This window comes from Triturus cristatus, chromosome 10 (assembly GCF_964204655.1).
Source record: "Triturus cristatus chromosome 10, aTriCri1.1, whole genome shotgun sequence".
NCBI lineage: Eukaryota > Metazoa > Chordata > Amphibia > Caudata > Salamandridae > Triturus > Triturus cristatus.
Genome location: NC_140593.1, coordinates 273507007 through 273528123, shown reverse-complemented (window position 1 = coordinate 273528123; position 21117 = coordinate 273507007). Strand labels below are relative to the sequence as shown.

The following is a 21117-nucleotide window of genomic DNA, read 5'->3' as shown; positions in this document are numbered from 1 at the left end:
CGACAAAAGTCGAGTAAAAAGTTCAGTAAAAAATTGACTGGGGGTACCGCCCTCTCTGGATCTGCGCTTCCTGGCGTGGAAAAAGAAAGAACTGACATCAGCGCACGAGGGTGGCGTCTATGTAGCTACCGCAATGTCATCCCTGCGACCACGATGCGGACGACGGACGCGGAGTCGTCCAACGCCACCTTAAGACGCGCAGGGGTACTGCTGATGAAAAACTTTCCGGATCCAGTCTGAAGCCTGGGGGTAATTCTAAGGTAAGGAATCTATAACTAACTCTTTCAGATAAGAATAACTATGCTTATAACCCAGTTCATCCTCCCTAATTACAGTGTCTGCGTCCCGAAAAAACATTTTGTCCCCTCCCGCCCCCATGAGAGGCCTTATCCTGCCCCTCCTCCTTCTTTAAGAGACAGATACACACAAGGGAAGCAACAATTAAGAAATTAAAACATTTGAGCCTTTAGTTTAGAACGCCAACATGCTACCATTTTGCTAGTTGCAGCATTGATGGATCTGGCCATAACAACAGATATTCCCTTAACTAAAGAAGGCAATAACAAACAAATGCATTCCCTGCAGACACATTCACTATCAGATTAACTCTGAAACCCAATGGTAACATTACAAGAATAAAGTTGTCAATTGCTATGTTACAAATACAATGTGATATGTGCAGAGGATTTTGGGAGCTTACCTGCAAATTAGTTGGGTGATACTTGTATACAAGTCAGAAGTTCTCTTCTTCCTTTATATTCTCATTGCTTTTATCAGATTGCATGTGAAGTGATGTGCTCTTAATATGCATCCTCTGTTGTATTGCACCAAACTACTGCATTTACTCATAAGAGTAAAAATACTTTTTTTCGGTGGAAGATTTTGTAGGCCTTCATTATGAGTGGCTTGGAGTATTATTGCCCAGGGAAGGGGTATACGGCTCGGGCCATTGCAATCTGCCTGGTGACCCCAGGCCTGGAAAACAGCGTCTGCAAGCTGTAATTACTGGAAAACTAAAAAATGCCAGAATTGGATCAGCGTGTGGGGCCTACTAATTGAGACCGCAGAAGAAATCCCTGCACAATTAGCTGCATATTAAGTTATGGGCACATTGAATACAGGCGAGGAGAAAGATCCTATTTTTGTTGACAAGTGTCACATGATAAAACAAACTGTTTTAATATCAGAGCAAGGTGGTGTGGGTCCAACCTCCACCTTCTGGGTAACACACTTAAGAGATAAAGGATCTAGCCAGCTGGCAAGAAGTAAGGGGAACGTCAATATGAAGGCAACTTTATCATAGTGTTCCTAAATCTTGCACCAGAAACCATAAGAAAAAGAAAAAGCCTGAATGTAGTGATGAACAATTCTTGGTACAAGAGGTGTAGGAGGACTAATTTACTTGAAAAACTTAGAGTGCCCTACAATCGGAGAGAGACATTTTTTGAGATCCTGAAAGTGTAGAGGATTTAATAAAGACAGTGATCAAGACAAAAGGGGTTGAGCAGGAGCAAGGATGAAGAAATATGAGTAAACAACCACTATCTAGCGCCATGGCCAAACAATGAAGACTGTTTTCTTTAAACTTGAGGTTAAATATCCAGATCTTAGGGTGACAGAGAGGGTAAGGATTAGGATGCCCGCAAACAGGCAAAAACACCTGCGAGAATGAGATTGAATAATGTTGGACTTGGCCCTTTTTCCCTGAATTTTTTAGTTTTTTTTACTTCTCCCAAGATGGCTGCCACAGACCCCTGCTACTGCAGAGTGGTCTTTATTAGTAGAACCCTAGCTGCCAGGAGCTGGCTGGAACCCCACAACAATGTTGCGACACCAGCCAGCCTTTTTAGTCCCATAGGTAGAATGGGGAAGCTTCTGGAATGTGCTGGAACCTTCTAGAAGGGAGGTGTGGTTTTACTTTTGCCGCCTTGGCTAGAGGTCACCTGACCTAGGGATACATAAGTGAGAGGGGGAACTTTTTCTAGTCAGTTGGCCAGTGGGGTAAAGCAGAGCTGGAGAATCCATGCAGGAGTGTAGGTGGTAGGGATTTAGGGATTTAGGTGCTGCCTCTTAAGTGAGTGAGGGATCCTGTGAAACCCACTGATCTTGCCCAGCAGTAGGAGGACCCAGGGAACCTCTGCCCAGCCTGACTAGGAAGGACCTAGTCGCCAACTCACCCCCTACCCCCCTGTAACAGAACCCCTTAAGGGCGCCAGATACCTCTGCGCCATCAAGACTTTCAAGAGCAACTGATTGCCAGAACTGAATGCTGAGACTGAGTGTCCAGACTGAACCTTGAAACTACCTACCTAACCGATTGTGGTATCGCTGAGGATCAACCAGGTCTTAGCGCTGTGACCCCTGCGCCCCCTGACCTGGCCTGGGATCCCTGGCAGCGTGCTCCGTTAAGCGCGGAGCCCCCATCTTAATTTGAGCCCCCCCTGTGGGGTGGAGGCTGAAGCGCGCTCACCGCTGCAGCCCGGAGGCCGGAAGAGTGCCCTCATCGTCGCAAGGCCCGAGGAGAAGCCCGGGGCCCCGTCGCTGCCGTCGCAGCTGTGGTGAAGGTGCGTGAGGCCGTGACCGACCCCCGTCGCAACAGGATCGCCTGCGGACTTCGGAGCCGGTGTGGACGCCTTCCTGACGTCGACAAGGTAAGCCCGGAGGCTTGGGACTGACCCCGGTGCGCCCCCTACAGGCTGGGAGCCACACCGCACCCTGAGCCCGGGTTCCCTCTCCGTGGGAGTCCCCTGGTCACCACGAAAGAGAGACCCCTCCGAGGGATTCGCCCCTTGTTCCCCACTGACTATTCCGGAACTTTGTGTCTCCCGAACTGCACCGGAGTACGAGAGGCTCGCTTCGCGCGGCTTGTTGTGCTCCGTGAACTGCTCCGTTCTGAAGTACTCATTGCTACTGATTACGAGTAGCGCTATGTTCTAAATGCTCCGTTCTGAAGTATACATTGCTAGTGATTACGAGAAGCGCTATGTTCTAAATGCTCCGTTCTGAAGTATACATTGCTATTGGTTACGAGAAGCGTTATGTTCGAATGCTCAGTGCTGGCGTATTCACTGCTTACTGATTACGAGTAGCGTTATGTTCCAATGCTTAGTGCGGACGTATTCACTGCTTACTGATTACGAGTAGCGTTATGTTCCAATGCTTAGTGCTGACGTATTCACAGCTTACTGATTACGAGTAGCGTTATGTTCTAATGCTCAGTGCTGAAGTAGTCGCCGCTTCCTGGTTACGAGTGGCGCTATGTTCTAGTGCTCTGCTCTGAAGTATGCACTGCGTGCTGGTTACGAGTGGCGCTATGGTCTAATGCTCTGCTCTGAAGGTGTTCGTCAGATTTGTCCCAAGGTAACGGTAGGCCCGCGAGGTCTGCCCTGGGTCCCTGCACGCCCCCAGGAGTAGCGCTACAATACTCAAACCCTAACACGGGGAGTAAGATATACAAGGTACTGGTGAATATCATAATGGTGAATATCATAATGGTGAATATCATACTGGTGAATATCATACTGGTGAATATGGTGCTGGCGGATCAAACGCTGACATAAGTGAATTGCCATTGTCATCTCCTTAACTGAATTTATATCTCATGAAGTGCATATATATGTTATGAACTGCATTTATCTCGAACTGCTTGGATAAAACTTGAGTTATTTGCATAAATCTCTACAGTGTGGCGTCCCTTATTGTGTGCGTTCCTTGCTTCAGTGGATGTGCGTGTTGTATGGTTGCTTTACACACAAGCCTTTGGGTGCCCAGCCGCTCGTGTCACGTTACCCCCTTAGGGCCTGGAGACCCCAGGTCTTACATTGTTGGCGAGCGGTGGGATATCAGGACCTGTGACCATACAGCACCCTTCCGTGAAGCGAAGGGCGCCACAATTAAACGCCTGTTGTTTCAAAGCTCTACAACTAGTAATTGCTGTATTTATTGATTCCACTGTCCAGGCTGAGAGTGTCAAAGAATCCTGGTTAGCTGGTAACTGTCACCCATATCCTAGGAATTTCTTCCTTAGTATCTAGGTCCCCACCTGTCAAGATGGAATTCCGGTTAGCTGACCTCGAGGGGTACTCGGTGAAGCAACTGAGAGAGTTCGGGCAGGGGATGGGGGTGCCTGGGGTGCGGAGGGCCAAAGGACCAGAAATCCGTACCGCCATTAGGGCATGGGTAGAGGCCCACCCAGAAGGGAGAGAGGATGAGGGACAGGAGGCGCCGGATGCACCTCAGGAGGAGAGCGCCCAGGAAGTACTAGACATACTTAACGTAGATATGTCTGAAAATGTGCCCCCAGGGAGACGTTCTGGGGCCAGTAGTAGGACAGGGTCTAGGAGGAGCGCGTCTCCAGAGGAGTACGAGGACAGAAGGGCAGAGAGGCAATTAAAGTGGGAGCTAGCGAAATTGGAACATGAAAGAGAAAGAGAAAGAGAGAACAAGAGATGGGCAATGGAGGAAAAGAAGCTGGCGCACGAGCTGCAGCTGAAGGAGATGGAGCTGCGCGCCCTCCAGATAATTGCGGCCAATAAGGACAATGGTGGCAGCATACCAAAAAATCCCCAGGAGCCAAAGTTACCCAAGGATGATATCGCCAGGGTGTCGGAGGAGGCATTGGTGGGTGACCCTGAAGGAGGTGGTGCAGGGATCTTCCAACCCAGCGAGGTGGGAGAGGTGGCGGATAGCCCAGCTAGGTCCCAGGAAAGTGAGAGGGTTGTAGGGCCTCACGACCTATCTATAGGAAGGCGTGAGACGGGGAGGTGTCCCGAGGTGCCCCAACCGCAGTCTCAGGGCCTGGAGAGTTCCGTAAGTGAGCCCCAGGTTGGGAGCCTAGGCTGTCCTGATGTGCCGTCCAGGGAAGGGGAGCCCCTAGTGTCAGGAGGACCCGGGGCATCTGTCAGCAGAGCTCCTGAGGTTCTGGGGTTGGCCCAGTCGCAGGGTTTAGATCCTGGGCTGGGATGCCGGGTACAGGGGTTGCCTGACCTGGCGGGTGGGACGTCTGTTAACAGTGTCCCCCCAAATTTGACTTCCAGGGGTACCTTTCCAGGTGGGGGGGTGCGGAACTCTGGAAGGGGGTGCAGAGGGAGGAAGGGCTCGCCTCGGGCACCGGCACAGCCTAAGGGTTTAGACCCTAGGTTGGGGAACCAGTGGAAGGGTAAAGGCCCTAGACTGGGGAGAGAGTGGTGGTCCGCGGGTGCCTCGCATGGGAGGAAGGTGAGGAACCCCAGAAGGAGAGGTAGGGGGAGGAGAGCCTCGCCCCTGAAGGCTGGTCAGCCTGAGGGTGCGGACCCCAGGTGGAAGGACCAATGGCAGTTTGGGACTGCAAGGAAGAGGAGGAGAGTGGTCAACGGGCACTACAGGCCTGGGGCTACTGCCCCCCACTCTGCGAGACCACACGGGCCAGAGACATCTGGATGGCCCAGGGGCCGGTCCTGGCCACACCTAGCTAGGGAGCCCCCAGTGGGGTGGCTTCGTTGGTCCAGGGAGGACTGAGAGGGAACCATCGGGTTCCAGAGTGGAGGAGAACCTGCCGGTGCTCCTGCAGTTGCGGGCCTGCGTCCACCTTTTCTCGCCCCAAGCAGGGAAGCCCATCAAGGCATTGATCGGTCTACCCTGGCTTTTGGCTGGAAGGGGGTTGTGTTGGACTTGGCCCTTTTTCCCTGAATGTTTTCGTTTTTTTTACTTCTCCCAAGATGGCTGCCACAGACCCCTGCTACTGCAGAGTGGTCTTTATTAGTAGCACCCTAGCTGCCAGGAGCTGGCTGGAACCCCACAACAATGTTGCGACACCAGCCCGCCTTTTTTGTCCCTTAGGTAGAATGGGGAAGCTCCTGGAATGTGCTGGAACCTTCTAGAAGGGAGGTGTGGTTTTACTTTTTCCGCCTTGGCTAGAGGTCACCTGACCTAGGGATACATAAGTGAGAGGGGGAACTTTTTCTAGTCAGTTGGCCAGTGGGGTAAAGCAGAGCTGGAGAATCCATGCAGGAGTATAGGCGGTAGGGCCTAGCCAGGGACTTATGCCTCTGAGAGTGACAGGATTTAGGTGCTGCCTCTTAAGTGAGTGAGGGATCCTGTGAAACCCACTGATCTTGCCCAGCAGTAGGAGGACCCAGGGAACCTCTGCCCAGCCTGACTAGGAAGGACCTAGTCGCCAACTCACCCCCTACCCCCCTGTAACAGAACCCCTTAAGGGCGCCAGATACCTCTGCGCCATCAAGACTTTCAAGAGCAACTGATTGCCAGAACTGAATGCTGAGACTGCGTGTCCAGACTGAACCTTGAAACTACCTACCTAACCGATTGTGGTATCGCTGAGGATCAACCAGGTCTTAGTGCTGTGACCCCTGCACCCCCTGACCTGGCCTGGGATCCCTGGCAGCGTGCTCCGTTAAGCGCAGAGCCCACAGCTTAATTTGAGCCCCCCCTGTGGGGTGGAGGCTGAAGCGCGCTCACCGCTGTGGCCCGGAGGCCGGAAGAGTGCCCCTCATCGTCGCGAGGCCCGAGGAGAAGCCCGGGGCCCCGTCGCAGCTATGGTGAAGGTGCGTGAGGCCGTGACCGACCCCCGTCGCAACAGGATCGCTTGTGGACTTCGGAGCCGGTGTGGACGCCTTCCCGACGTCGAGCAAGGTAAGCCCGGAGGCTTGGGACTGACCCCGGTGCGCCCCCTACAGGCTGGGAGCCACACCGCACCCTGAGCCCGGGTTCCCTCTCCGTGGGAGTCCCCTGGTCACCACGACAGAGACCCCTCCGAGGGATTCGCCCCTTGTTCCCCACTGACTATTCCGGAACTTTGTGTCTCCCGAACTGCACCGGAGTACGAGAAGCTCGCTTCGCGCGGCTCGTTGTGCTCCGTGAACTGCTCCGTTCTGAAGTACTCATTGCTACTGATTACGAGTAGCGCGCTGTTCAAAATGCTCCGTTCTGAAGTATACATTGCTAGTGATCACGAGTAGCGCTATGTTCTAAATGCTCCGTTCTGAAGTATACATTGCTAGTGATTACGAGAAGCGCTATGTTCTAAATGCTCTGTTCTGAAGTATACATTGCTATTGGTTACAAGAAGCGCTATGTTCTAAATGCTCCGTTCTGAAGTATACATTGCTATTGGTTACGAGAAGCGTTATGTTCGAATGCTCAGTGCTGGTGTATTCACTGCTTACTGATTACGAGTAGCGTTATGTTCCAATGCTTAGTGTTGACGTATTCACTGCTTACTGATTACGAGTAGCGTTATGTTCCAATGCTTAGTGCTGACGTATTCACTGCTTACTGATTACGAGTAGCGTTATGTTCTAATGCTCAGTGCTGAAGTAGTCGCCGCTTCCTGGTTACGAGTGGCACTATGTTCTAGTGCTCTGCTCTGAAGTATGCACTGCGTGCTGGTTACAAGTGGCGCTATGGTCTAATGCTCTGCTCTGAAGGTGTTCGTCAGATTTGTCCCAAGGTAACGGTAGGCCCGCGAGGTCTGCCCTGGGTCCCTGCACGCCCCCAGGAGTAGCGCTACAATCCTCAAACCCTAACACGGGGAGTAAGATATACAAGGTACTGGTGAATATCATACTGGTGAATATCATAATGGTGAATATCATACTGGTGAATATCATACTGGTGAATATGGTGCTGGCGGATCAAACGCTGACATAAGTGAATTGCCATTGTCATCTCCTTAACTGAATTTATATCTCATGAAGTGCATATATATATGTTATGAACTGCATTTATCTCGAACTGCTTGGATAAAACTTGAGTTATTTGCATAAATCTCTACAGTGTGGCGTCCCTTATTGTGTGCGTTTCTTGCTTCAGTGGATGTGCGTGTTGTATGGTCGCTTTACACACAAGCCTTTGGGTGCCCAGCCGCTCGTGTCACGTTACCCCCTTAGGGCCTGGAGACCCCAGGTCTTACAAATAGAATTTGCTAAAATGATACCCACTGAATAATGGATCATTTTAGCATATTTGGAGTTCTCCTCGGGTGTCTCCCCTGTTAGCTGTTGTGCATTTTTCTAAAAAAAAAAAAAATGATTACAAAGTATAAAATATTATAAACACAAAAAATACATGTAAGTATCATTCTGATGCAGACTGGGTAGGTGGCACCCCTTAAGAGTAAGAAAATATCTGCAAGAAAACAATATGAAGTAAAAGACCAACTAACAAGAACATGTGTGATATTGCAGCAAGCTTTAAAATAACTTTCTTTTTTTTAAAAATAAAAAAAAGGGGGGGGGGACAATAATGCAATCAATTTATACCTTTGCAGGAAGCTGAATTGTATCCACAAGAGTCTGTTGAATTTCATGTAAGCCGCCAACTCTGTCCCAGCCCAAGTCCTTTGGTTTGTGAAGGTTAACATTTCTTAAGGCTGAAGGGGTGAATCCTTTCAGAGCTTTTTGAAAATCCATTGTTGACAACATTAAATCTAGTGAAAATGTAAAAAAAAAAGTTTCAATTAAAACAAAAAATTCATCGGATACTTAAAACAGGTGTTCAGCAAGTACTTTCATATGCTTGATGCTTTGGGCCCCTTCGCAATGCACACACTTTACATCATCAACCAGTAATAAAAGGTAATGAGTTCTCCAAGTTGTGTGGAGTATGATTTGACTTCGTTCTGTGGTCTAAATACTTCTATAGGCTTACTTACTTCTCTCACGCTTTGTTTTTATGCTAATTTTTTATTAGATTTTATACAAAGTTGACATGCCAGACAAGTGTAAGATAACGAATACAGAGCAAAGGAGCGACTAATTGAGCCTATGATATTGCGTTTCCCATTATTGGTACTGAGTAGAAAAACACGTGTGGATTCCCCTCCTCTCAAGTCCAGTCAGTATTTAACCCTTCAGACCCCAATGCTCGCCCAAATGCCCCCCATTGCCCACTTTAGGTGTTGCCCTCATAAGGCTTTATTTCAACTCCCAGAATATGACAAGGATTTTCGACTCTAAGTACAATGCACTGATTGAGGTCTCCAAGCAGCTCATATTTTATAATGTTTGAGTGGGCAACCTCTGGCCTTGTAGACAGGAATCTTCATGCCCATATAATGATCCAGGCTAGGTTTCCACCGCTCCAAAGACTCTGACTTTCCAGGCCCTGGTGATGTCTCTTTTCACTATCACCAGACCCAGCCACAGCAGGGCCCTGCGATATCTAACTCCGCTGTAGTGTGATGGAGAACCAACTTAGGGTCCCAGTCAGTACCCAACTCAACACTCGTTCCAGGCAGGACAAAACCCCCTCCAAGAAGAGGGCCAGGCCCTTCTATGATCAAACTGTATGGAACAAAGTCACCCGTTCCAATCGCAGCACAAGCAGGTCAGTGTGGCCATCGACTTCCTCTTCATAGCCTCTCCTAGGTAGAGTATACGCTGTGTAGGTACTTCCACTGTATTAACTGAAAATGTGAGGCAATCCCTGTCTCGTGGGGGGGGATAGACACGGGCCTTCCTCCAATCACAGTCAGTCATTTGCCCCAAGTCCCCAGCCCAGGCTTCTTTCAGCCTGTCAAAGGAGACAGGTGTGTTTTCCATTAGAAACCGGTACACTCGCAAGATTTTGTGACCAGGTAATTCCTCCATGTAGATTTTGACCTTAATATAGTGGGTGAGGACGTGCCGAAGTTCACGAGTTGCCGTGGTGCACTGGAAAGGGCAGCTCTTCTAGCCATGCCCAAGCCAATCAGTTGTGTTGAAAAAAAGGGTCTTGTTTTGGTATATCACTTTTAGCTGTGTAGGGAAAAGCAACCTATATTGAATTTGCAGTGCTCGCAGCTTCTGCTTAACTAATAGAAATATGCGTAGTTTCTGTTGATCTTCAAGTGTGTAGTCAGAGAAAACCATAACTTGGGCGGAGCCACGTCAGAGTCTCTTGCTGCAGAGGGGCCTTGAGGATTGTTTCAAGGCTGTCAAAGTTAAAGATGCAGGCAATTATGGAGCGCTGACAGCCCGTGCCAGGAGCCTGTGCATCCTCTCCAGCGCGAAGCATGGAAATAGCTGGGAATGTCTCCTCAGTACCCTCCGGGACACCCACAATGCGTATATTGTTGCATCTTGTGGGGCACTCTGCATCATTCGATTCAGGGTGGTGCATAGTTTTCTGAAGTCCAGAGATAGTGGTTTCCAATGTTTGTATTATATCCTTAGTTGTTCGAGATACAACTCTCAGCCTCTGCTGGCCTTGCTGTTGTATTGTGCAAATCTTGCCTCAGCAGCAACATGTTCACTTTTAGTTCACCCATCTTCCCCTCAAGTGAAGATCTTAGGTCTTGGATCGCCTGTAGAAGGTGGGGCAAATGATTGACGAGGGCCGTTGGGGCTTCCCTGTCAGCAGGCCCAGCGGGCCACATGCATTTGTCAATACGGACTTGCAAAGTCTGGGTGCAGGTTGTTTATCATCCCCATAATGCTTCCCAAGGGCCGTAAGGGTGTGCCCTCCCAATTGGAGCCAAGGGCCGACACACACTACCACTTTAGGGCGCGCCTGGGACCCATTGGCCTGAAATGGCAGGATTTCCATTGGAGAGTTTGCTACCTTCAAAGTCTACCTGCTCCCACCTTCCCCATGGCTGTGGAACAGAGCCTCGCGCCCAAGCCCAGCCAGCCCAGGTGAGTGTGCCTGTGGTCGCACTTTGGAGCTAAGGGCTGACAACCACCACTACTTTAGGACCAGGCACCAGCTGCACCCCAAACCGGTCTCACTCATCAAACCTTTACATTTTAGCACCTACCAGCCCCCATGCACCAGCAAACTTTGTTCTCGGGGGCCACCGAGTCTCCCAGGTGCTGCCTCTGGACTGGAACAGGGCTGACATCCTCTAGCTCCGTGTGTCGAAGGGAGGCCCTACACCGTAGGGACCCACCAAGGCCCCAACTCAGCAGGCCCCGGCACTAGGGGCACCTTCTGTGCCCCTTTAGGGGGCCTCTCCCAACTGGTGCAGGATTTCTGCTTTTCAACTGGTCTTTAGCAATGTAGATGCCACATTATTTGCTGAGAAACAAATTATTAGACTAAGTTTAATTAGCGAGGGCTGCCACTTTGTTTAGAATCTACAAAATGGGGGACACATCCAGAAAGCTATTAAATTGCCTGGCAAATAAGGGTGTAGATATGCGGTAAATACCAACTATTTCTGGCCACTGCGGGGAACTCATCAGGGATCCCTTAAAAATTCCCAGTACCTACTCAGCCTTCACATTCCAATCCATTATTGCTTTTAGTTCTTACACAGTTCTTGTCCAGCTTACTTCAGCTACAATTCAGTCCTTAATGTTCCAGGCTACTAGTACCCTCTGGTTTATGCTACAATCTCTCCTCCTGAATTCCCAGTGCCCGAAGACAGCAAGCTCTCCATGCTAGCTATTTCTAGCCATGTCATAGAAAAGGTCTTGAAACTGTACTCCATATCACCTATTCTGACCTAGTCTCAAGAGAGATCATGACACTGTATTGATCTACTACGTTCACGCAATGTTAAGAACCACTAAATTATTACGAGTATGCATTTTTCAGAATCATTAGGAGTGTAACAGCAGAGGAAGAATCTCTGTAGGAGTGGAAATTATATGTGCAGCTGTTTCTGGTTCACTTTTGATCCCGATGCCTTCGAGTGGAAATGAGGAGGTCTGAATCTGTGGTTGGGGTGTGCAGTTCAGAGCTGAATAGACCAGTTTTTTTGAAGGGTCACAATAGACTGCTGTACATATGACAAGTGAGCAAAAGCTTGCTGTGACACCAAGACGTCAGGAGTAAACATAAGGGACAGTTTAAAAGGAAAGAAGCACATGTTTAAAGAGTTTTGCTGAAGCACTCATTCTAAAAAGGAGTGGATTTATCATTTGGTGCACCCTGAAATATTGCAGATTTTTTTTTTGCCCAGAGAATTCTGGCATTGGGGCCTTGACTTTACAACAATTTTTTAAACAACAGACAATTTCGTCAAGATTTGATCAACAGGTCAAAAGATATTTCTGCAAATATTTTTAGGGAAATATTTTTGCTTAGAAAATAACGTAGAAGAGGCTCTCCATTATAAAAAAAGCAAAACCTTTTAAAGTTTTAGTTTCAGGGTTTATGAAAAGCTAATATATGTTGTTATGAAAATCTGACTAATATATATAGCATTATTTCCAGTATTTAGATGGTTTGCTAGGGTCTGCCTTGCATACCTGTTTGAGAATAAAGGATTAAATGAAAACCAAAGAAGGCAACAATCTTTAATATCTATAAGCAGATGGAATCTAGTATTTAAAGATAGGCTACAAATCAATCAATCAATTAAACCTCCTGGTCAGAGACCTTCTCTCTCCCCCAGCAGCTCCGCTGTTGTGCTGCTGCTGCTGCCCTGTGCAGGTAGGTGTTCGAGGCCCTCCTCCACCTGCAGCCTTCTGCCTGGGTCTCATCCCTGGTGGTCCAGTGGGAGAGCCTTGCTCTTCTGCTGGTCCGCTGTTGTCTGTCTTGTGTTTGTGCCAGTTTTCTGTCCTTGGTCTGTCTTTTTCCTGTAATTTTGTGCCTCTGTTTATTTTACCTGTTTATGCCCTTGTCTGTGTCCTCCGTGCCCATTTTTGCGGTCCTCTTTCCTGCCGCTGCTGCCCCCGCAGCCCCTCCTCCCTTCGGGTTCCCGCCTCCCAGCTGCGCTTTCCTCCCCCCATCCCTATTTAATGGCGGCCGTTCTGCGGCCGCGCTGCTAGCGCATCAAAGGGGCGCCAAAGGCAAGCCCATCTGCGCCTGTATGCGACCAGCGCCAGGGACCCCAGCTCTCTGACCCTCCACCGCAACGACTCTGCTGCCCTCCTCGCACTCAACCCAGGAAGGAACAACTGCCAGCTGTCTACGCCAGCCACCACCCACAACCAGTTCTACTGTCGAGACTGCCGACAAACCTTCACCACCCTCAGCACAGGCACGTCCGATGTCCCCAAGCTGGAAGCCAGTAGCCCTGAAGCCCTGAGATGCATTCTCCTCGACGTGCGCTCCCTGCACAGACATGCAGTAGAGATCTGGGACCTCCTCGGCACCCTCTCGCCAGACGTCGCCTTCTTCACAGAAACATGGACCAACCCCACCTTCGCCCCGACATTGCCACCGCCATCCCTGACAGATACAAGATCCAGAGGAAGAACCGGCCCAACCGCCCAGGAGGAGGACTCTCCACTGCACAAAAGAGCTCCCTCCGACTCCCCACCTCCAGCACGTGCGACTCCCTGGCCACGACCATTTCCAGATCCAGACCAGCCCCAGTATGACCTTACGAGGCACCCTCACCTATAGACCTCCCGGACCTCAAACCGCATTCACCACTACTATCGCTGACCTCATCGCACCCCATGCCATCACCTCCATGGACTACATACTCATTGGAGACCTCAACTTCCACCTCAACAACCCCAACTCCACCACCCTGCTGGACACCATCGCCAACCTCGGACTGCAACAACTCGTCCCCACCCCTACCCACAAGGCAGCACACACCCTCAACCCCATCTTCGCAGGAGGCAACAATGTCCACTTCGGCCACACCAAACAGCCTATCTGGACGGACCACTACTGCTTTCACTTCCACATCGAAAAATCCACCGCAACCAAACTGGCACCCTGCTCACTGCGAAGGAACTGGAGCAAGATCACCGACGAGCACCTCAACTCCACCCTCAATCGCAAAGCCATCCTCACCACGACCGACGCCAACTCCGCAGCCAAAGAGCTTCACAGATGTATCACCAACTGCGCAGACAAGCTCGCCCCCCCTCCGCAACACCGACAGACAGCGACCCAGGAAGGCCTCCTGGTTCACCACCGACCTCCAAGAAGCCAAACGCACCTGCAGATGTCTCGAGAAGAACTGGAGAAACAGCAAAACTTTGGAAGACCACTCCACTTACAAGAACGCCATGACAGAATACCACCAACTCATCAGATCCACCAAAGAACCTTCATCCGTAACCAAAATCCATGCCAACACCAGCAACTCCAAGGAACTCTTCAACATCATCCAGGAATTCACAAAGCCGCCCAGAATAGCGACGGATGTCACACCCTCCCAAAACCTCTGCAACAAACTCGGCTCCTACTTCCACCTGAAAATAAAATCCCTCGACGACAACTTTGACAAACAGACACAGGACACCAAACCCACTCCACCCAGCCCCCCACCCCCCCAGCAATGATAGCCTACTATCTCCTCCTGGACCCCAGTCACCACCGAAGACACTGCATCGACCATGAAAGGCATTCACTCAGGAGCCCCCACGGACCTCTGCCCTCTGAACATCTTCCACAGAGCTGCTGCCGCCATCACACTAAAGCTACGACACACCATCAATGCCTCCCTCGAAGCCGGCACATTCACTGATGACTTGGAAACATGCATAAGTCTAGCCCCTCCACAAGAAGCCCTCCGCAGATCAAACGGACCTCAAAAACTACCAACCCATCTCTCTCCTCCCCTTTGTGGCCAAAGTCACAGAAAAGATCGCCAATGTCCAACTAACGTCATTCATACAAGAGAACTTCATCCTCGACCCCTCCCAATCCGGATTCCGCAGCAACCACAGCACCGAGACCGCACTACTCGCAGCCACAGACGACATCCGCACACTCCTCGACCAAGGACACACCGTGGCCCTGATCCTGCTCGACCTCTCTGCAGCCTTTGACACAGTCACCCACCGCACTCTCACCACCAGACTCCACGATGCCGGCATACAGGGGACCGCCCTCGACTGGCTCCGCTCCTTCCTCACCGGAGGAACCCAAAGAATCAGACTTACTCCCTTTCTCTCCGAACCCACAGAGATAAGCTGCGGAGTACCCCAAGGATCATCGCTCAACTCCACGCTCTTCAATATCTACATGGCCACCATCGTCAGACAGCATGGACTCTGCATAGTATCCTATGCCAACGACACCCAGCTCATCCTCTCTCTCACCAAGGTCCCCTTCTCCACCACACTCCGCTTCCAGGAAGGAATGAACGACGTCGCAACCTGGATGAGCAGCAGCTGCCTGAAGCTCAACTTGGAAAAGACAGAAGTCCTTGTCCTTGGCCTCTGCATGGGACAACACCTGGTGGCCCACCGCCCTCTGCAACCCTCCAACACCCACGGACCACACCCGTCACCGCAGCATCATACTCAACTCCTCCCTCTCCATGACCCGACCGATCAATGCTGTCGCCTCTACCGGCTTAAACACCCTCCGCATCCTTCGCAGAATCTTCAAATGGATCCCCCCCCGAATCAAGAAATGCTGCCACCCATGCACGCATAACCAGCAGATTAGACTACGGAAACACCCTCTATGCCAGAATCAACAAATCTCTGCTGTGCAAGCTCTAGACCATACAGAACACCGCAACCAGACTCATACTCGGCGTCCCCCAACAAGAACACATCACCCCACACCAGCGAGACATCCACTGGCTTCATGTCGAGCACACAAATGCCTCCACAACATCGAACCCCAATATCTCAACAAAAGAATTGTCTTCCACATACCCAAGAGAAACCTCCGATCCGCCGACCTCGCCGAAACGCCGTGCATCCGCAGAGCCAGAACAGGTGGAAAAGCCTTCTCCTATGTTGTAGCAAAGACTTGGAACAAGCTCCCGCTGACCATCAGACACGCACCTATTCTGCAGATCTTGAGGAAGACCCTCAAGACATGGCTCTTCGACTGACCGGAGCGCCTCCTCCCCCCCAGCGCCTGGAGACTCTCACGGGTGAGTAGCATGCTTCACAATTCCCGGATTGATTAATCGCAGCCATGGATACCGTACCAATAATTCACTGAGCTCTGAGCAATTCATGCAGGTTCTCAGATTTTGCAGGGTCTGCCTTGCTTTTTCTGTGCTGGTCCCTTCCTGCTGGAATGCTTTACCTCGATCACTTAGATTAATTTTGTCTACTTAACACTTGTGTACAGCATTGATAACTTCATTATTTACCCGGTACTTTCCTTAAACCTTTTCCTTTCTGTTCATAGCTGGATGATGTATTTAGTACAGCACCAAGAGACCTTCAGGTGATACTGCACTATAAAAGTCGTTCTTAGCATAACATAAGATTGAAGCAGGAGCCATTGCTATGGAGAAAAACAACATCTTGTTTACACAAATACCATCTTAGTTTCACTTCACAGCAAAGCTATATAGACTATGTAATTTTGAAGTACACATATGTCGAAACTTCATTTAGATGGCGATGAGGCATGCAGGGGCTACTGGCTCTAATCGTGGTGGTTGAGGCCTTCTACTCCTGATGCCCTAACCTACTATGGATAATGAGCAACTAGGCTAGTACTCCTTCAGCACTTGACTATCAGTGGTAGCTGTGTACGAGCAAATGCTCCATCGGATAGTATAGATACCGGTAAGTGAATTCAACTCATAACTCAAAGTGCACACAGTACGGACAATAAATGTCCAGTCCAATACTTACTTTTATAAGAAAAATAAGTATTTTATTTCTAACTATAAAAAATTCAAAGGAATAACATTCAAGTGCAGTAACAGTCCTCTTGAGGTCGAGACACTAGTAGTTGTCAGGCAAATCCCTGACCCACCTTCTTTCTTATAATGTGGTTGTGCTTATTACCCATTTACTGGTGGCCACACCCAGGGAATGCTTACTAGTAGGCTGTACTCAAAAGTCACCCTTTCACTTCTTAGTAGTTAGTCTAAAGTGTTTATGGTGCCGCAGCACCATTATCAGCAAGTCCCCCATGCCCAATTCCAGTATTCCCTGCTTCGGAGGTATGGAAACGTTCAACAGTGCAGCGAGTGCTTTCTCCAGGGTGCTCCAGAGTCCTGATCCTGCTCAGTGAAGTTAGGCTGCTTGTAATACACGTGGCAGCACCCGGAAGGTGCAGACACTTTCCTCAGAGAAGCGCTGGCAGCTTGTTACAGCGATCTGAGCTGCTCCCGCTCGGCAAGCACAAGGTAAGTCACATTTGCCTTCACAGGGAGGCAGGGGCATTTCGATCCTCCGGCTCCCAATTGGAGCCCAGTGAGGGTGCAACTTCTTCAGTGTGCAGGCTTGATCAGTCGGTCACTGCTGCAAGCTTTCTGTCTGGGCAACAAAATGAACTCTTGGCCGCAGCATACAGGGCTGCCGTGATACTCTTAGTCTTGGCACAGACTCTTCCAGTACAATCGCCCTGACCACAGCAGCCCCTCATGGCATACAGCATCACCAATAACAGCGGACACAAATCTGAACGCTCTTGGGACCTTGTTCCCTCTAACTCTCTCCTCCTTCCTCACAGGGCATGCTTGTCTTGGCAAGCAGGCAGGTTCTGGTGCTCCAAGCCCCAGGGCAGGTGGTCCTGGTTTCCCTGGATAATGTCTCCTCACCCAATCAGGGAGACTAACAGGCCTTGGCCCACAGTCCTGGTCACAGGGATAAGTCTTACAGAGCTTCCTCTCCTCACATAGCTCGTCTGGCTGCTTGGCAGATAAAAAACTTTTGGGTCTCATCCTTCTCTTCTTATAGTCCATTTCCAGATACCAAAATTTGATTTAGGGTACGAGTCCTTGAAGTTTTATGTTGGGGTTCTGCATCTTTTGAAGTGTACACTTCTCTTTTCTTCTTTCCCTTTGAAAGGATGTCTGTCACAACAGGCAAGTCTCGGAAGCTGATTGACCCACAACACAATTCATGAGAGTGATCAGAGTTCGCACCTGGGTATCAGCCATAGTGATATGTTCAAGAGGTTAACCCCAGCTCCCAGCCCTCTTCTTCATCATTCCCTCATCCGCCCCATCTGCTTCCTGAGGTGTGTTCAGGCCCCTTCCTTGTGATCTACCAGTGAAACAAAGAGCAACCTTTTGAAGTATAAAGGGGGATTCTCTTCCTCCTTTCTTCCAGTGTGTGTCCCACCCAACTCAGAGGAATACAGCAATACCCAAATCTGTCTGGGTGGTTCCTTTACTTCTCATGTCTTCAGCAGGCAGTCCTGGCTTCCCAAAAAGGAATCCAAGGTCCTCCATGTAATGTACTATTGTAGACACACTTGCACTCAGTGTACTTTCACAGCACACATTCTCAAGTACTGTTACCTCCATGCATTGTGCCACTACAGACACATACATTCAGCACACACATTCAGTCTGTGTGCACTGCTCAGTACTGTCGTTTTTAGGTCTCGGCTGGCGTGGGCTGCGCATATGCGCAGTCTCGCTGGCAAGGTTTAATGATTTAGAGGGAATTTTGTAAAGGGATTCAAGCCCCGCCCCTCTTTCCCATTGGCCGGCGTCACCGTTTATGCTAAACGGTGGCCAGCCATTGGGAAAGAGCACTTTGTGACGTAGACTTTTCCCTTTTTCGGCAAGCCCACTTGGACGGGCTCGTCTGCTTTACGGCTGAAGTAAAAGCTTTCTTATCTTTATGGGGTCATGTGTTTCAAAACACATGGCCCCATAAAGACAAGAGATCGAGGCTTATTGTTCACGGCTGTGGTCGAGTGCGGATGTATTGTACATCCTCTGCATTTTCTATCTCAAGTCTTCCTTCTTGTTTTTACTTCTCCTCTCCCAGTGTTTCTTCATCTTCTCACCCTTTCTTTACTCGTCCCTCTTCCGTGTTAATGTTTTAATTTATGGTGTTGCTTACACATTCCTTTCAATTGGTTAAGCACTCGCTGCATAAATCCGGATGAGATACCTCAGAGGGTTCAGGCCTTGCTGCATAAATCTGTACGCAAGCACCTAGGTTTCCCTGACGATAACGCCCTGTACCAGTGTCTCTGTTACATGTTCATCTTCAGTGCTTTCAGCGGGATGAAAAAAACTGGGGGGCTCTTGAAGGGGCATGGCCGATGTAATGTAGGGCGTGGCTTAAAACACAAACTAAACATCTGTGCTTAGTATAGTGTGCTCTGCTACCTGACTGCTTCTGTCATTGCATCTAGATATAGAATGCAACAGGTAACATTTAAATGCTCGGTCTCTAAAGGCAACAAGCTCTGCGTCTTTTAAATGCTCAAACAAAAAATTCCGTGCCATAGTGCCTCGGGAGATCGTAGCTGAGACACAGCTGCGAGGTGCGCCTTGAAAAGGCGCCTTGTGATGTAATGCTATTTACCCTATCCGCTTTTTTTTTTTAAATCATCGTGCACACGATATGTGCTGTCTCGCCTAGACACGGTGGACATTCTCACATTCATGCAGTTTCTTTTGTGTCAGTTCTATTCTTCCGTACTGATGGCCACACATTTACACCTGTATGTCTCGGTCTGTTATTCCTCATTATTTGTTTTCAATGGTACCCGCCGGTGCGCGCGCAGTCTTCCTCCCTTCCCATCCGCTTCAATGTTTGTTTCAGTATTTCCACACGCGATTTCGGAGGGCGTTTTCTTTCTAGTTGGAAGTAACTATTTTGTGTCTTCGTAAAAACTTCATTTTCTATGTCATTAAAATGAGAACAATAATGCACAGGTGCTCTGCTTTTATATTTATTCCCCAGTTATTTCAGGATTTACACAAATTAGTACCCTGTTGCTGCAACTGAAATAAAAGTCACTATCAACACGGATTTTAGGGCTGTCGGTTTTCTATTCTTATGTTGATACCAGGAGGCAGCGGGCACACCTTCAGACGGGCACTGTCACCTGTTTATATTTAGAACCCTGAGGATGAGGGCAAAAATGGAAACCCGTCTAAGCACCCGTTTTTAAGGACTGTTGGGGCTGAGCTCCGGCAGGACCCGGCCCACTTAAAGCTATGTTCATATTTATGTCCTTCTCCGGGTTTTGTAGAGGGGTTAGTTAGGGCCGAGGTGTGGAAGGATGGGACCAGAGTTTGCCTTTCCTCGGCGCCCCTCTGGTAGTTGGCTCCCTGGGCACGGGCACAGCTTACACATGCCAAAGGCCAACTCTGAATGGGACCTCTCTCTCTAGCTCCAGCCGCTTCTGCTTCTTCCAGTCCCTGGTCTGCCTCTGGGGTTGTCTGTGCCTGAAACTCCCCTGTCACTTCCTCCATCGCGAGCTAGGAGTCAAGTGATGTCTCAGAAGCAGTCAATTGTGTGTCTTGCTTCTTTGTGGTAGTGAATAGCGATATTATTTGGCGATATACCAAAAATATAAATATAGAAATGCTTCAAGCAGTGCGGTTCGCAGTACAATACTCTTTTTTTTTTTCCAGACGACTACTGCCTTCTACAAATAAATTACTGCGGGAACTTCTGTCGACAGGCAATGTTTGAAGGACCCGCCTCCTTAGGGATTGCAGCTCTGTAGATTTAGTCCCCCTCGCTATCTTTTCACTTGCACCATGATGACTCTTGTTTGTCCTAGATTTTCTGAATTCTTCTGTCCTAATCCTCTTTATTCCATGTTTTGGATCCCGCCTCTCCTGCAGCACTTGCACCCTTGAATGTTTTAAGTCTCTCTTCACTCTGTACTATTGTAGCCCTTGCGGCTGGCTCTCTTAAGGTCTCGTGTTATTCTGTCTCACCTGTGAGCCCTCTCTAATCCTCGCCTGTACTTCAGACTGCCACCTCTCTAACTGAGACAATCATTGTACAGTTGTAATATCTTGTTCCGCTGGAACCCCCCCCATGTACGCTAACTTTCGTCTGTAGGGGGGAGCCACTGCAGCCGCTGGAAACTACGTGTCCCACAACCCCCTGAGGGCCTCCTAATCACTGGCACTATAAATCGCAGCCAGAACCCAGCGGGCCCGTCCCCTCCCGTAAGAACCCGGAAGAGACTGGGCCGGGCCTCCCCGCGTGGTTTTCTTAATTTGGAACATCTAAAGGTATAGTCCTGATGCAAATCAAGATTATTTCTTGTTTATTTTGACAGGGAAAGCATCTGCACTTCTCAAGAGAATTGTAATACTTTTAATTGGAGAGTACCGGCACTTCTCAGAAACGAGTGTGTATTCCGATACAGAGTACCTGCATGCAGTTCTATTTTTCCAATTCAAGCACTGACATAAGTACACCCCTGAATACAGGTGAAATGGTTGTATCTGTTCCACCATAAACGTGTGAGCGGTGTGTGCTGGCAAGGTAGATCAGCGGTTTAATGCATCTGCAGCTGGCGACCCGACTGGGCAGGCACTGTAATTTTCTGTCGAAGAACGAGCGTGGAGCAGAGTAGCACCCGTTGTTG

The 21117-nt window shown here is 49.5% G+C and overlaps 1 protein-coding gene across 2 annotated transcripts in view; it reads right to left on the bottom strand.

Annotated features, from left to right (window-relative positions):
* PEX1 (peroxisomal biogenesis factor 1) overlaps positions 1–21117 on the bottom strand; it is an 831513-nt gene that overhangs the window by 355455 nt on the left and 454941 nt on the right. For both annotated transcript variants that reach the window (XM_085631051.1, XM_085631052.1), the window contains exon 15: positions 8259–8425. In XM_085631051.1, coding sequence (XP_085487177.1) covers positions 8259–8425 — 167 coding nt within the window. The remainder of the gene's footprint in view (positions 1–8258; positions 8426–21117) is intronic.